Source organism: Zeus faber (genome assembly GCF_960531495.2).
Source record: "Zeus faber genome assembly, chromosome: 10".
In the NCBI taxonomy this organism is placed as follows: Eukaryota; Metazoa; Chordata; class Actinopteri; order Zeiformes; family Zeidae; genus Zeus; species Zeus faber.
This window is the reverse complement of record NC_137199.1, coordinates 14,967,741-14,984,807: the sequence shown is the minus strand read 5'-3', so window position 1 is coordinate 14,984,807 and position 17,067 is coordinate 14,967,741. Positions and strand designations below refer to the sequence as shown.

General features: G+C 45.8%; 1 protein-coding gene across 2 annotated transcripts in view; it reads right to left on the bottom strand.

The window, feature by feature from the left end:
* LOC307236292 (serine/threonine-protein phosphatase 2A 55 kDa regulatory subunit B gamma isoform) overlaps positions 1–16,757 on the bottom strand; it is a gene marked incomplete at both ends in the record, with an annotated part of 19,387 nt that extends 2,630 nt beyond the window's left edge. The window contains 7 exons of one of the 2 annotated variants that reach the window (XM_080008661.1): positions 1,772–1,941; positions 2,482–2,646; positions 3,792–3,969; positions 4,628–4,740; positions 6,615–6,780; positions 8,232–8,329; positions 16,679–16,757. In XM_080008661.1, coding sequence (XP_079864787.1) covers positions 1,772–1,941; positions 2,482–2,646; positions 3,792–3,969; positions 4,628–4,740; positions 6,615–6,780; positions 8,232–8,329; positions 16,679–16,757 — 969 coding nt within the window. Of the gene's footprint in view, positions 1–1,771; positions 1,942–2,481; positions 2,647–3,791; positions 3,970–4,627; positions 4,741–6,614; positions 6,781–8,231; positions 8,330–13,767; positions 13,850–16,678 lie in introns of those variants that run through there. The other variant, XM_080008660.1, reaches the window with a different exon arrangement.
* Between the last annotated feature and the right edge of the window lie 310 nt (positions 16,758–17,067).

The window sequence follows — 17,067 nt, the reverse complement described above, 5'->3', positions numbered from 1 at the left end:
CACACACACACACACACACACACACACACACACACACACACACACACACACACACACACACACACACACACACACACACCCTTGTGTGCGTGATCAAATTCTGCCGAAAGTGAAGTATTCCGTTGGTTCTGCACTGATGAAAAGTGCCACGTCTGGCACGGAAACAATCCAATTATCTTACAAAGGACTTGAAAACTCTTAGCACCATTCGATTCTGAAAGATTGGCTTCTTCCCACAATGCATTTCTCTCACAGCGGGAGAGATGCCGCTTGTAATGAAGCCCGACTAGCGCCGGCCCACGGAGATACACAACGGCCACGGCCTACATTACACAATCCCTGCTCTTCTCAGGTGTTCCCCTGCCGGCCTGGTAGAACTACAACAGCCCACGCAGAACAAGATGGAGATGCAGCCTTTTCTAACTACGCTCCCAAGCTATGGAACAAGCGACCAAAGACTATTGGAGAGACAGACTCTCTAGGCGCTTTCAAGCGAAGGACTTTCAGCTCTGCCTTCAATTAGTCCTCTTGGTTGATTTAGAATTGATCTTTTAATGCAATTTTCAATATTTGATTTGATTTGAATATTGTTGGTATTTGACTTTTATGCTTCTATTATTCTTTCTTCTTTTCATACAGGAGAACTGAATGACTGTGTTAAATGGTTCATCTTCATTGCTGTATTTAGCAAGCTTGTTGCTGTCACGACAATAGACATTTCACCGCGAACTGAGAAAAGTGGACTAAGAAAATAATTTGCTGAGCAACGGTTGTGATCCTTCCTGGTCTCAATTGATGACCCCAAATCTTATTTGAAGTATTGTACTTTGTAAATGCATTTTACTTATTTGCTTTGCTTTTATTGTTATTATATGATCATGTCGGGTATGAAAGGTGCAACACAAATAACAGTTATTATTATTATTATTATTATTATTATTATTATTAATAATAATAATAATAATAATAATAATAATAATAATAATAATAATAATAATTATTATTATTATTATTATTATTATTATTATTATTATTATTATTATTATTATTATTATAAAAAGAACAAGAAGAAGAAGAATGCAGCATTGATGTTTGCTATAAATTGGCACAATCTGATGGAGATTGAAAAACATTTCCCAGTAGCATCATGGAGATAATCACTGTCAGTAAACATATCTGTTGTACTTCGTACTGGCTTCCCAGAACCAGGATCAGTATTTCAAATGTATTAGTTATTATTTTTCTTCCTCTTCCTAAACCCTACTACTCTTGCAGAACAAACATATATTGATATATTAAAAGAATATAATGTAATAAATTCATCCATATATTCAAATTTGAATATATTTTTCTCCTCGTATATCTACCACATATTTTTCTTTTAATCCAGAATATAAATACATTACTAAATTATATATTTTTCTAAGCATATACCATATGTGGTCAGAAAGTTAAGTGGTTATAATTGTTATATTCCCGAAGATATGGAAAATATATCACTACTTATATTTTTCAAAAAGCATAAATATGATATTCCTTTTAAGCATGGCCATGTCATCCCTTGACATTAATGTTTAATTCAATTTGTCGCTGAAAATACGGTGAGAACATAGAATGTCAGACATTTGATCTCCATTGTATGAATATATTTTCATTGCATAAGGATAGAAGACATTAAAAGCATAGAGACTAGTAGACCCCCACACACACATACACACACACACACACACACACACACACACACACACACACACACACACACATATCCGACCTGGTAGGTCTCCAGGGGTTTGCTCTCCATGTTGAGGTCCCACACCTTGGCGGTCAGGTAGTCCCTGGTGAGCAGGTAGCGACCGCTGTGGCTGAACTTGACGTCTGACACAGAGGAGATGATTTCGGAGAAGAAGGAGCGGGCACTGGGGTCCTCGGGCTCCTCGAAGACTGCACCGGAGAGGAGAGGAAACAGAAACAGAATGGAGAGAGACCGGTGGCTAATTACAATCAATTAATGGGAGTCCTAGAGAGAGAGAGAGAGAGAGAGAGAGAGAGAGAGAGAGAGAGAGAGAGAGAGAGAGAGAGAGAAATAGAGCGAGAGAGGGAGGCAGATGATAAAGGAATAGTAGGGTTGTTGGAATGAGAAGCTTTGTACGTGTGTGTGTGTACTTCTTACTGTGTTTATGTGAACGCGTGGGTAAAATTGCCTGCCTGCATGTCACAAAAGAGTCAGAATTTACTTTCTGTGTGAGAGACAGCTCATATAAAGCCTTGTGTGTGTGTGTGTGTGTGTGTGTGTGTGTGTGTGTGTGTGTGTGTGTGTGTGTGTGTGTGTGTGTGTGTGTGTGTTCACAAACAGAAAAAGAAAAGGGACACGTGTCTCCCTCCATGTTTGTCACCCGTTTGTGTGTGAATCCCAGCGGGGTGTGTGTGGGTGTGTGTCTGTGTTGGGTGTGGGTGTGTGTGGGTGTGTGTGTATGTGCTCACGTTTGGAGTGCTTGTCGCACAGCGCCGCCTCCCTCATGTCACAGAGGCGCAGCGTGCCCTTGCTGCTGCTGTACACAAACAGGTTGCAGTGGTACGGGTGGAACTCCGCCGCCGTGATCACCTCCGTCAGGTCCTCCATGTTGGCGGGCTTGATGTCCACGATGTCTGAGAGGCGGCGTCCCGCTCAGGGCGACAACGACACTAATGCCGACGTGGCATCGAACGCAAGAGCCGGCGGCGGACCACACTCGCTCTACTACTCTACCGGAGCGTAGAAAACAGTGCCTGAGCCTCGGTGTGCGCCTAGTGGAGTACATCATACTCATGTTGAGCACTCCCTGCTAGAATACATTTGGTGAAGCAAAACAGTATTGAAATATTGATGAATGCTTTTGAGAATCTGCAGCTTATTAAACACCAATCTTAAATATATTCGCTGCAAATCCATGCCGTTAAGGGTTAAAAATAAAACATGATTCTGATATGGACCGAGTGATGCATTTAGGGAATGAGAAAGTGAATGGGTTATCGAGTGAGTGTGCAAGCCAGTGAGTGAGCCATTCACAAGTTCATTCATGCATTTTTGACTGGATGCCTGCCTGCCTGCCTGCCTGGCAAACTGAATAATTAACGGACTGATCAGAATTTTGTATATTTAGGAGGGGAATCCACAAGAACAAAAGGAATTCCGTGACATCACAAGCGTGCGTTAATGTAAATGTATACACATAACCCAAATCGCGGCAATGATTTAGGGCGGCAAATAGAGCACGGCGGCATAACATAATGTCAGTAATGCATCTTAAGGGGATTGGGGGACGAAAAAGTGAATCCATATTCAGATAAACGCAAAAGAATATAAATCCTCTCTCGCCGGCATTGGATTGGCTGTATCGCGTCCTCCCCTGTTGAGCTGGATTAGAACCTAGAGAAGGAGTTGAAATATTTATGCAGCCTTTGAATTATTCATTAAGCTATATTTTCTCTCCCTCTGAATAATATTACCCTCCCCCCATGGCCGCGTATGTCTTTGTACAATCTGTAAACAAGGAAAGGCTGGCACGGGGTTATGGAATATTGTCATTTACTTTATTTGTATTCTGTATGTGTCTGCGTGGGCGTGCGGTATGTGGGCACTGGGATGGATTACATCCTCCCAACGCCGTACCACACGCATGAATATTAATTGTGTGTGTGTAGTCTGTGCATTAGGAAATGTATCTTCTGTCAGCCGGCTCCCTCGAATGTATGTGTTTTTGTTTGTATGCCCTCTCCCCCCCAAATCCAGAGCGAAGGCAAACAAAGGATACTGAAGCTGCGGTCGGTGATGCCCAGGTGCCACAGGTTGATCCGCAGGTCGTCGGCTGACATGTAGGTCTCGCAGTCGGAGTTGACGGAGATGGAGTTGACGTGGTAGGTGTGGGCGTTGGCAAACACCCGGCGGGGGCTCACCTCCACCATGAGGTCCATCGGCTTCAACACCGGCACCTCGGAGTAAAAGAGATGGAGTGTGGAATTACACACACACACACTATTGACTAACATGTGATAAATAAGAGAATTTAAAAGAGGCGGGATGGACGGATGGATCAACACATGAGACATCCTGGAAACATTAACACACACAGACACACACACACACACACAGACACACACACACACACACACACACACACACACACACACACACACACACACACACACACACACACACACACGGTTAAGCTTTGTTATGCACTGGTCTGGAAAGAACACAATCGAAGTATTATTCCCCTATTATTTCACTTTCAATCTCCGTCAGAGCTCATGTTTCTTTCTTCAGCTGACCATGTGCATATTTCCAAAGAACATACACACGCACACGCACACACACACACACACACGCACCTTTGTGCCACTGACCCACTTTTGCACATGCAAACACATCTGTACCCACTGACCTACTTAAGCCATCAAACCTACTGAGTCTATGAATGCTAGAACAAACAGACAGAGAGATACATACAGTACATAAACAGACAGACAGATACTGTACATACATATACATACGGTCATACATACGTATATGCAGTGAAATTATAGATAGATAGATAGATAGATAGCCAGACAGACAGACAGACAGACAGACAGACACACACACACACACCTGTAAGGAGGTGACAGTGGAGACGTCCTTGATTCGTCCCTCCTCATCCTTCAGGTTGTATCCCTCCGGCCGCTTGTCTCTCTCGCTCACCTTCCACAGTTTAATGGTTTTATCTGCCGGACAGTGGAGGGAGACAATTAAACATCTTCATTTTCCATGCGTGAACCACAGAGATGGCAGACAGCAGCTGTCTCGTCATGAAGATGTGTGCGGTGTGAGGAGGTTGGTGCAATGTGGGCTCTCTGATAAACTAGCTCCAGGAGCTCAATTTGGAATTATTAGGCTTTTGGGTGATAAGAGGTTTTGCATGGGGATCAAATTTGCAGTCTTTGCAGACCACTGTCCTGTTTTAGGAGAGTGGTTCCCAATGTGGGGTTCAGAGACCCTCGGGGGTCCTCCAAGAGGCTCCAGAGGGTCCCCAGCAAAAGGACTACTAGTTCAACTTCATTATATGCAAGACATTACAGAATGTACAATAATGACTGTTTTGATTATAGTTTCTCTGTTATCTCACTAGCTACCCTAAGTTTATGTCATCACCAAACAATAAACCCTGGGGAAACTGTCGTGTTTTATTGAATAAACAACAGCGGGGGTTTCAGGAGAGGCCATGACTTTGTTGCGATGCTGGCCCCGCAATTTTTCCCGGCTGAGTCATAAATAATAGAGCACTTATACAAATCAATATGGGGGGGCCTCTGAAGGATTATCTCGGGGCCTTTCAATATTGCCATGAACCTCTGAAGGTACATTGATCACGGGGCCTCTCCTCCAGAGGGGGGAATAAACTAAGAATGCACCCTTAAGGCTTTTTATTGCTGTTGTTGTAATTCAGGACTTGTAAGTATCTTATAGTATAACATCTGTCCCTGTACGTCTGTTACTTCAGTACGTATCACTACAACCTACCAGCTTCTGTACAGGTTTCTACAAAACACACCTTCTGAAGTAGAAGACATTGGCACTAGGACCGTAAATAATTCACATGTTTTTTTCAATATTTTAGCTCTTTGGAGAAAAAGAAGCCACCTTCTGCTATCTGGCTGGAAGCTACAATAGTCTTATATCCCCAGCCATATTGCCTCCAATAGGTTCCTCCTGCAACCCTGGAAATAACCCATTATTAAAGCCTGAGGGTGTTACAACACCTAATGTTTTCTGAGGTGAAAATCACGGTGTGGTGAAGAATTATTGTTGCATTTAGCATCTACTATGTTTAGAATTCACATCGCCTCGATGCAATGGAAAGCAAAGTTGTCAATTCAAACTTTGACCCAGTTTACCGCTAATCTTTCAAAGGCCAGACAACGATTTTACATGGTGATGTAACCGGAGATAAAAAGGGATTTCTCCCGCTCTTTCGACTAAAGAAACGCTCTTCCATGATGATCTCAGGGGCACGGGAGTAGGGGGTACACTGGAATGTTTTGTTTCCTCCGCTTTCAAGTATAACAGTTATAGAACGTCGGCATCGTGAGGGGTAGGCGTATGGGGCTTCAGTCCCAAATGCTTTATGAATAGCCCCTGATCTACAATAGCCCTGCAGGGCCGGCTCTGCACCCCGATATCTCCCCATCTGACGGTACCGACTGTGCCCACGGCGCACCAGCGATCGTGACACCATGATCGGTGTGCTCTTATTTTAGATGTAGGTTATTTTATTTTACTCCGTTTCCTTATGGAACGAAACAAGCACCGCGCATGATGCAGACACGTTCTCCGTCACTCTCTTACCACCCTCCCCTCCCGGCATGTCCCGCCACTACACGGTACAATCTGTGCGCCCATGAGGTATCACCTAGATCGCTTGTCACGCCTTGTCCTGGCGCTTGCCATGTGTGTACGGCTTAATTAAGTAAGGTGCGTAAAAGGACTGGATTGAGAAACCCTGGTCACAATGTAATAAACTCTGAAAAGAATAACAGCATAACGTAATATCCTGTGTATGGTCCATGTCCATCCCATCCAAGTGGGGGGTCTGTAATACCGTTGGTTGAGAGGAGGAAGTGGGCGGCGTTCTGCTGCGGAAGCCATCGGATCTTGTTGATCTTCTCCTCGATTTCCAAGCTCTTGAGATAGTCGAACTCCGGCTCATGGCTCTGGAAGGTACTGTAGACGTTGTACTCTCCCTGGGAGAACGGCTCAGACTTACCCTGGAGGGGGAGGGCGGGGGAGAGACAGAGAGAGGGGGCAGGGGATGAGCGGAATAAAGCAATGATGATAGGTAGTAAGATTAGAAATGATAGACGAGAAAGGGAGGGGAGTGATGGATGGATGGAGAAAGAAGGAAGTACGGGAGGGAGAGAGAGAGAAGGGAGAGAAACTAGGGTAAGAGTAGTTTTCCAGTCAGTCTCTTGACTCTCCTTAGTTATTTTCGTTTTTTTCTTCTTAGCAGCCTGAATCAGCGTATCATCGTCCTTGAGGTGACGCTTCTGCAAGCGCGTCATCAAGTTTGTTGAATGAAAATTTCAGGTGCTGGCGCTGGTCCCCAATAAACCTCCTGTAGAAATATTTAATTTGTTCTCCCCCTCTTGGAGTAGTGATCAGTTGTTCATAGACCCAAACATGATAAATAGTTCTCCAAAGAGGGGGGTTGGTGGTGGTTCTCTCTAACCAAAAACTGTGCCCTTGTGATTCTACAGGTCGCCCACAGGACAGAGTTATTGCCTCAGTTCTTGATGATTTAAGAATTATTAAAGAGTTGCATTGCAGGTTGAGAACTTGAACTCCACTTGCAGACTAACTCTGTCCTGGATGCAATGGCATACAAATACTCTGTGTTGTATGCCCAGCATGCTGACAGCACAGGTTAAAAAAAAAAAATAATAATAATAATATATATATATATATATATATAATATATAATTTTTTGTATTTAATAGCTGACATTATGGCAATTCCCACCCATGTCCTATGCTAGTTTATAGTTGCCGTCATGGTAACGCCGCATGTGGCTACTGTTGTTATCACCTGACCTACTTTACTTCTCTTTACATTGAATTGCAATGTCGCAAAAGCATTAGATTCCATGATATTTCAGGCTAGATTTGTGTTCAGGGTTGTTCGTGATGCCGTATTGCTGCGCCGTACTGTTGTATACTGTGCTGTATTATCCCAAACACTACCTCACTCTATTCACATTCACATGCCACTTTAATTCACATGCCACTTTAAATGCACATATCTGTATATACATAGGCATATTCCTTCTATCTATTCCATTTTATTTCAATTAATTTTTATTGTATTTTATTCTATATATTTTTATCTTATTCTATAAGTATTCCACTTACTGTATTACGTTTTAGGAGTCAGTTAGTCGGTCTATTAGAAAGGAATTTTCTACTTTTTATTTTATTTTTTATTTTTTCCTAGGACATATTGTGTGCTATCACCGGGTGCGTTGCAATACATTTCACTGCATATATGTATGAAAGTATGTATATGTATGTGACAAATAAAAATTTTGAATCTTGAATCTTGAATCTTGGATGATCGAATCAGATTATTGATCCAAATCTTTTGGATGGTATCGGCCGATACTGGGTTTTGGAGCGTGGAGCGTGCATTTGCGTGTTTGTATGCGTGTAGAGCGATGCCGTACTTCGGACTCTCTCTGGAAGATGACCACTCGGCCTCCCTTGTCCCCTGTGGCCAGGAGCTCTCCGGTGTGGTTGAACTCTACGGTCGAGATAATGTCAGCTGCGCGGGGCACAAGGACGAGGAGAAGGAAGAAGGAGGGGGAGAAACGGAGAAGGAGGGATGAGAGGAGGAGAGAAACACAAGAGGATAGCCATTAGCTGATGGCACATTATCATAACATGGTAACATGGTTTGGTTACGGGTCACTCCACACTGACTCAGCACCGGACTTCCATGATGCGCATGGAATTAGATTAAATACGCAGATTAACGTATTGGAGAAAATAAGCTCTAATGTAAATATGTTTGCAATTATGCCTGAAAAAACGTACCAATACGATGCGTGTATGATATAATACAGGAGACTTGTATAATTGTATGATGTGCGTACTGTATGTGCTAAATATATGCACCATAACATACGTAGGTGTGCATTTGTGTGACTGTGTCCCAGGTCAGGTTGGATGGGGAAGCGCTTTGGTTGAAAAAGAGTTGACTGTAATAAGAATAGTGGATTTGTATTTATTCGAGAGGCTGAAAAGTGTGTGTGTGTGTGTGTGTGTGTGTGTGTGTGTGTGTGTGTGTGTGTGTGTGTGTGTGTGTGTGTGTGTGTGTGTGCGTGCGTGCGCGTGCGTGTGTGTGTGTGTCTGTGTGTGTGTGTGGGGTAGATTTGTGTGTTAGTGTGTGTGTTTGTGAGGTAGGTGTGCGTGTGTTTGCGCGCGCGTGTGTGTGCGCGCGCGCGCGCGCGTGTGTGCGCGCGCGTGTGTGTGTTTTTTCTATCAAACCTAATACACTCAATTCTTCATAGAGCTCATCTGTCATCTTCTCTCTCTCTTCCTATTATCTTTCCATCTCTTCGCAGCTCCGTGATCTCTCTCTCCCCTGCCTCTCCCTATGTCTTCATCTCAAGCATTCGTTCTCCAACGACTCGAATTCTCTCTCTCTCTCTCTCTCTCTCTCTCTCTCTCTCTCTCTCTCTCTCTCTCTCTCTCTCTCGCTCTCTCTCTCTCTCTCTCTCTCTCTCTCTCTCTCTCTCTCTCTCTCTCTCTCCACAGCTCCCTCCCCCAACCCTCTATTTCCTTCTCTCATCTGGCATTGCATACCTTTTCATCAGTTTCAATCTCTCACTCTGTTCTGTTGCAAGCCCATCCTTTCACCGTACCGCTTAATCCTCTCACCTCTCTCTCTCAGTCTCTCCCTATTTCCTCATCCCTTTCAGTCAGTCCCTCTCTCTTCCTTTCGCCATCCTCATCCCTCCCCCCATGCTAGAGCACGGTTTGGCTGGATGCTGAACGTGTTGTATTGCTGATGGGGGAATGGGGGGGGTAAAAACAGGAGGTGGAGGGCTTCCTCCGATGAATATGCGTTGCCATGGTAACAGGCTGAGCCAACCACAAGCGGTGGCGGTAGTAACGGCGTGAGCGCTACGTGGCATTCATGGAGGAGAGGAAGTGGGACCCATCAATCCCCGCCATTTGTCCAGAGGAAGGAGAACGTGGCAAAAACCGTAATTACCGGTGTAATTGCGCGCGCGCGTGTGTGTGTGTGTGTGTGTGTGTGCGTGCATGTGTTGCTTTGTTCACGAACACACATTCTGACCAAATGTCACCGCTGTAACGACGGGGCTTTAAAGTAGCCATGGCCATGGCTACACACGCAGAGACGTGCTCTCAATACAAATAAACACTTCAGATAAGGACACGGACGTGAACACACTACAGAGTCAGCTGAGGACACTCCCCGAAAACGACGGCGACGCGGAGAGAGCAAAAGAGAGAGAAAGAGACAGAGAGAGAGACAGACAGATAGAGAGAGAGAGAGAGAGAGAGAGAGAGAGAGAGAGTGGACACAGCGACCGTGTCTCCATTCACACAGAAAGAGTCAAGCTCAGCAAAACCACAAGACCAGCGCTCAATATCGCTGAACAGCGCCAACTGCACTCTCCCCCACTCCCTACTCCTCTGTGTCCATTAGCTTCCCTTCCCTCTATCTTTAAGGCTCCCTCGGTCATCCATCTATCTATCTATCTATCTATCTATCTATCTATCTATCTATCTGTCTGTCTATCTATCGATCTATCTATCCATCTATTTATATAGTACACACATACTCGTTTAAAATCTGAAATTTGCATTATCACCAATGTGGGGTCCTCCATGTTATATACTCTATATTTTCATACACACACCCACACCTGTGTGTATACTTACTTTTGTCAGTGTACTGACTGAATATGTTAACAATACGAAATAAGAACACCCCCAAACACCCTTCAAACAACAGTTTCAGGTGGAGGATTTCTCTGTAGACAGTCGTCTCTCTCTCAACAGGCCTGAAATTGCTCAGTCACAAAAAGGCGAGAACAAGTGTGTGAAGTATGGAGAAAACAAAAACAAAACAAAAAAAACCCTGCTTCATCTCACAGTGAGTGAGCCTGTCCTCTCGGATGACTGTACATCGTTTTTTTTTGCCAAGCAATGTTTTAACCAGAGCTTAAATTTTTGAACTTTAGGTGCTAAAATCTGTTATTTGTGTCCATTGCAGCAGGAAGCGCCATAAAAACACATTAAACAGCGCATAAAAGGGAAAATACACTGGAGGTGACCTTTAAGGATAGACACAGTGAGCACGTTGCATACAGGCAGTGCCGGCTTTTAGGGGGTTTACTGATGTGCCACCCCGCGTGCTCCTGCTCGGCTGTCAGGCCCCCGGCAGACCCCCCGCCGTGCAGATATGTTAGACACGCGCACACACACACAAACAAGAACATGCTTACATGCAACACAAAAATATAAACACAAATATACACACCAATGAGAAAGTCACACAGACACACAAATGACAGTAGTCATTTATTCATATAGTGACACATGACCATGGTACAGCTACACTCAGAACTCGGGCGCACACACGCACACACACACGCACGCAGACACCCACACACACACACACACACACACACACACACACACACACACACACACACACACACACACACACACACACACACACACACACACACACACACACACACACACACACACACTCACACACACACACACACAATACCAGTGGCAGCAGATGAAAGAATGCTGCTATCAATGGGGAATCTCCATTAAGCCCATCAGGAGTAGATCTCATCTGTGGCCTCCAAATTGGCCGGGGCCGCCACTCACTCCCTCACTGAAGAGGCTCTGATTCAGACAAAAGCCACAGAGAGGAGGGGCGGAGGCAGGTAGAGATGTTTTTTTTGGGGGGGGGGATTAAGGAGTATGGGGAGGGGGAATTCTATTTGTTGTTCTTTAATGGGCGACTATGAAGGTCGGTTGGGGGTTGGGGGTGTGGGGGGCAGTGGACGTCCTACAGTCCCAATTATGGATCTCAAGTCTGGGTAAACACAGGGGCCTTATAGCCCAGCCAAAAACACACCCTTAACAGCCAGGACAAACCAGCTCTCAGCAGGAGACGGTGTGTGTGTTCTGTGTGTGTGTGTGTGTGTGTGTGTGTGTGTGTGTGTGTGTGTGTGTGTGTGTGTGTGTGTGTGTGTGTGTGTGTATTGCGAAATGTGCAGACGCCAGAGAAACCAAATTTCCTGTGTACGTGTGCACAAGTGCATTTGCTCGATTACCCTCCAAACAAATAATAGAAAATGACGTGAAAGAGGGGAAGGAAGTGGGGCCAGGGTTGGCTATATGAAGACGTTTGGGGCATCTGGAAATCTGGCATGTGCTTTCGTATGTGTGTGTGTGTGTGTGTGTGTGTGTGTGTGTGTGTGTGTGTGTGTGTGTGTGTGTGTGTGTGTGTGTGTGAGTGTGTGTGTGTGTGTGTGTGGCGCCGGCGAGCTGTCATTTCACCCAACGAGCACATTATCACAACGCAGCGTGGCTGTGGTTTATGGCCAATGTACAGCCGGCACCACGCTCCAAAACAGCTCTAATGTCAAACAATCGAATGTGAGGAACGTTGGGAATAATGTCCGGACCATGAGGAATACTTCACGCTGAGAATTTTAAATCTGATGCCCAACAAGAATTGGGAGTAGTACGAATTGCTCCCGGATTTTTTTTGGAAATGCTGTAGTCCCTCACGTGCCCACTACGTTCGAGAGCTACCACACTTGATGGACACAACACAGAGGACAACATGGAGAAGGAGATGGGGTGGGTGGGGCGGGGTGGGGTGTGACATGTGATTTATTTGGACATGTCGTCGTAATTTTCCTTCAGAGCCTGAAATTTAATCTCGAATCGATGAAAATTGTCATCTGTTGACACTGATTTTCTTTTTTTATATTTGCTCAAAGCCCTGGTCTGAGATTAATTTGGATTTCAATTAATTTGTGTTCCCCTCCGCACATACATGAAAGGACATGCCACCAAATGAAAAGATATTAGGGGCTGAGCCCTGTTGCATCCAATCTAGCTCTGCTCCAAACGCAGATTATGTATCAACGCCTCATAACTGTGGATGTGTAATCCCATAATCAGCAGGATATAATGGAGATTATTTTCTCTCTCTCTCTCTCTCTCTCTCTCTCTCTCTCTCCCTATGTTATACGTTTTATGTTATGGTATGTTATTTTTAGGTCACATCAGTTGTTAATCACTTGGTTTACTGCTTATCTTATTGTGTGTCGTTAACTTTGAGGTTTATTGTATTTTTCCCATTTTTTCCATATATTGACATTTTCCTTGTTTAATATTTCTATTTTTATTGTATTGCTTTATCATTATTTTGCTACTTGCTCTTGATGTAGGCAACGTCTTGTGTGAGACAACTGCCATTTCCATTCTGGGATAAATAAAGTATCCATCTATCCATCCATCTATGCATCCATCCATCCATCCACCCATCTATCTATCCATCCATCTATCTCTCCATCTATCCATCCATCCACCCATCTATCCATCCATCTATGCATCCATCCATCTATCCATCCATCCTGTATGTACCTGTATGTCTATGTTTGATGCTGTGTGTGTTTGTGTGCTAGTGTTTATGTGTGTTTGCGTGTGGCCAAATAAGTGGGACAGTCATGCTGTAAATGTAGACCAGGAGTTTTAGTAAGTAAAAGGTATTTTAGGAAATCACACACGCGCGCGCACACACACACACACACACACACGCACAAGTCATTTAGACTGAATATGAAAATAGAACGCAGGACTATGAAAAATTGTAATTAATGCTATATGGAATAATAATAGCAATGAGACAGTAAAAGGTGTTTTCAAATAATTGCTGTCTCTCGCACGCACACACACACACACACACACACACACACACACACACACACACACACACACACACCCACACACACACACACACACACACAGGCTACCAGTGTGGTACATACACCAAAAACACTCGCCATATCTAATGTTAGAGCGTTAGCAGCGTTGGGCGGGAGGGGGTGGGGGTGGAAAAGGGAGAATGGGGTGGGGGGTGAGGGGAGTTTGCGTTGGGGGGGTAGTAAGTAAGGATAGAGCATCACACACCTTCAGTGTAAGAGGCAAACGGCTCAGGCTCCAGAGATAGGGTAGTGATGTCGGAGCACAGGACCTGGATGGGGTTCAACATCCTGGGGGAGGAGTCCGGGGTGGAGGAGGGGTTTGGCGGGACGGGGCGGAGCTCTTCAGGCTATAGCCAGGAGCGGCCCTGCAAGAGGAGTAAGGGGAGGAAGGGTAGCAAGGAGGCAGGTTTGGGGTTAGAGGATGGCAGGGAGGGAGGGGTGGGGTGGGGTGGGGGCAGGGACGGAGTTACTACGCGAAACACCACCAACGGACGTCTAAGCCTCCCCACAAGATGGAGTCACATGATCCTAGATCTAGGTACCGCTGCAAAGATAGAGGGAGAGAGAGAGAGAGAGAGAGAGAGAGAGGGAGGGATAAGGGACAAAATCTATCTTATTTTGCCTTTTCTTTTTACTAATAACTAACTCCTGTTGCTGAAGAGCGGTTTGCTGTCGGTCCCGCATGAAGGTAGACATGGAGGGCCTCCGGGGTATTAGAGGGGAGGGGGGTGAGGAGGAGCAGGGGAGATGAAGGCAGGGAGGGATGGTAAGGGATGTTAAGCATCGCTCCCCTGTAGGAATTCACGGGGGCTGGAGAGAAAACCAATGGGAAGGACCTACGGCGTGTGCACCAAAACACTCATGTGTCCCGATCCCTCACGTGTATGCAGAAGCACACAGGGTACAGAATAAACATACAAACACAGATAAACACACACACACACACACGCACACACACACACACACACACACACATAACGCACACGTCAAAAATGTGACTACAACTGTGAGCGAAAGCCGACGAAAACTGACTCGGTGTGGATACAAGACACAGGAGTAAAGGGAGACACAAACACTCACACAGCAGCATAACACACACCACATCAACAACACACACACACACAGACACACACACACACACACCCATCTCTATCCGGACAGAGAGACATTGTGTTTCGAGCCGGCCTTAAGGTGCAGTTGAATAATTGTTTGGCAAATGCAGCCACTCCAGCTCAGCCACCACCAGGCCAACGCTGCGATTCTACACTAGAGGACCGATGCAGGGTGGGGATGAAAGGAGAGGCTTGGAGGAGATAGAGAGTATGAGGAGGAGAGATAGGGGGATGGGGCAAACATGGGCAAAGGTAGAGAGCAGGGGGGCAGAAGATAGAGCAAGAGAACAGCTGCTGATGATTTCTAATCATCCTTCTGCACTTTATGCAACCATATTTTTTTTTAATATGGTCTCCTTGTGTTGGAGAGTCCTGTAGGAGCAATATGTGTGCGTCTGTGTGGCCTATGTGTGTGTGCGTGTGTGTGTGTGTGTGTGTCTGAGCATCTGAGCACATCCACCTTGGGGCTCGGCACTCATCAGTAATTCAACCTGAATAATGGCCTTGTCTGCCCGAGATGTGTGGAATAATTAATGCTGCCATTATTGGTGGGCGGAGACGAGCTGTCAATCTTCCACGACCCGCCGTGGAAAAAAAAAACCAACAAGAAAAAAAATTAGTGTTTATTGTCACAGGGGCCGTTGCTATGGCGATGGTGAGCGGATGGTTCCAGGATGACACACTTGTCAAAACTACTTTTTGGAGGAATTGGTTTGAAGTGACCGAGTGCATATGTCATGCACACGTAGATAAACCAGCATAGGGAATAGAGACAGACTGAGAGATGGACAGACAAACAGGTAGGAAGGCCAACCCACAGACAGAATGACAGACAGACAGGGAGGTGTGCAGGTGAGATTATTTGGTTTTAACAGGGCAAATGACAAAAGGGCTGGATTTCAATAATCCAACGGGATTCTAAAACCTCTGGAATACAAGCTATAGCTAGTGACGCTAATTTCCATCTGATACCCACGCCTGCTACTACCCAGGAGGAGGGAGACTGTGTGTGTGTGTGTGTGTGTGTGTGTGTGTGTGTGTGTGTGTGTGTGTGTGTGTGTGTGTGTGTGTGTGTGCGCGCGCGCGTGTGATTTTTCTATTAAGATGTGATGGATGGTATGTAATAACGCTACCAGTCGAAAAACCTGCTTGATGGACAAAATATCCGGTCTCTCTAACAAGCACACACACACACACACACACACACACACACACACACGCACATACAGAAGCCCTTTCACATAAACACACCACACACCCACACACACACACACACAGCGGATCAATTCTTTCCTGCAGTGTAATGAAGCAATGGTGTTACACAAGGTAAAATGTGGTTACACAAACACAAACAGCCAAAGGAGTGGGGATGAACGCAGGACAATAGAGCTGGAGAAAGATTACAAGGAAGAAGGATGAGAAGAGAGAGAGAGAGAGAGAGAGAGAGGGAGAGAGAGCGAGAGAGAGAGAGAGATAGAGAGAGATAGAGAGAGAAGGGGAGAGAGAGAGAGAGAGAGAGAGAGAGAGAGAGAGAGAGAAATGCGTTGTCACCAGATCATTTACTTTGAGGAGAGAGGAGAGTCAGAGTCTCTACCGTCCCAGAGCTTATGGAAGATTAGGATTTCACCCGGAACACAAGGTCTTGTTTATTTGACACAGGAAAGCCTGTACTCTTTTTCTTTCTCACACACGAACGTGCACACCCACACGGCCACACACACACACACACACACACACACACACACGCCCGGCCACACGCACTCCGATACTCCAGCTCGCCAATACAGCCTCACATGGGAGTTACGCAAGTGACCGTAAAGTTAAACGTGCTTTCTCCTGCACCATGACTGACGCATGCTCAGACCGACCCAACAATTACCAACAACGCATTCAAACCCCTTTCATCCAAACATGGCCACGCAGACAAGACAACACACAATAACAGACACAAACCAACACACACACTCACACACACACACACACACACAGCCAAAACCTGCTTACCTTCAGTCACATAGTTGTGGTCGGGGAGGAAGCCTCGGTGGTGGGTGAGTGTCGGGACGGCGTCAGTGTCTTCGCCCATCAGAGGGGCCTGAGGTAGCACCCGTTGTGGGGGAGCCGTGCGGCGGTGCTGCTGGCAGACGGGCGGTAGTGGCGGTAGTGGCGGTGGTGATGGGGGTGCCGGCCAGCGCAGCGCCCATGCTGCTGCTGCTGCTGCCGCTGCTGCTGCTGCTGCTGCTGCTTCTGCTGCTGCTGCTGCCTGCCTGGCACCGCCTCAGCACAGGGGCGCAGAGCCGGCCATCCTGTCTTCTGGAGGAAAAAAGGAGAAGAAGGTGGGGGTGACAAGCGGAAGGGGTAAAGGCCAGGAGGTTTAGTCCACAGAACTGCTTCTG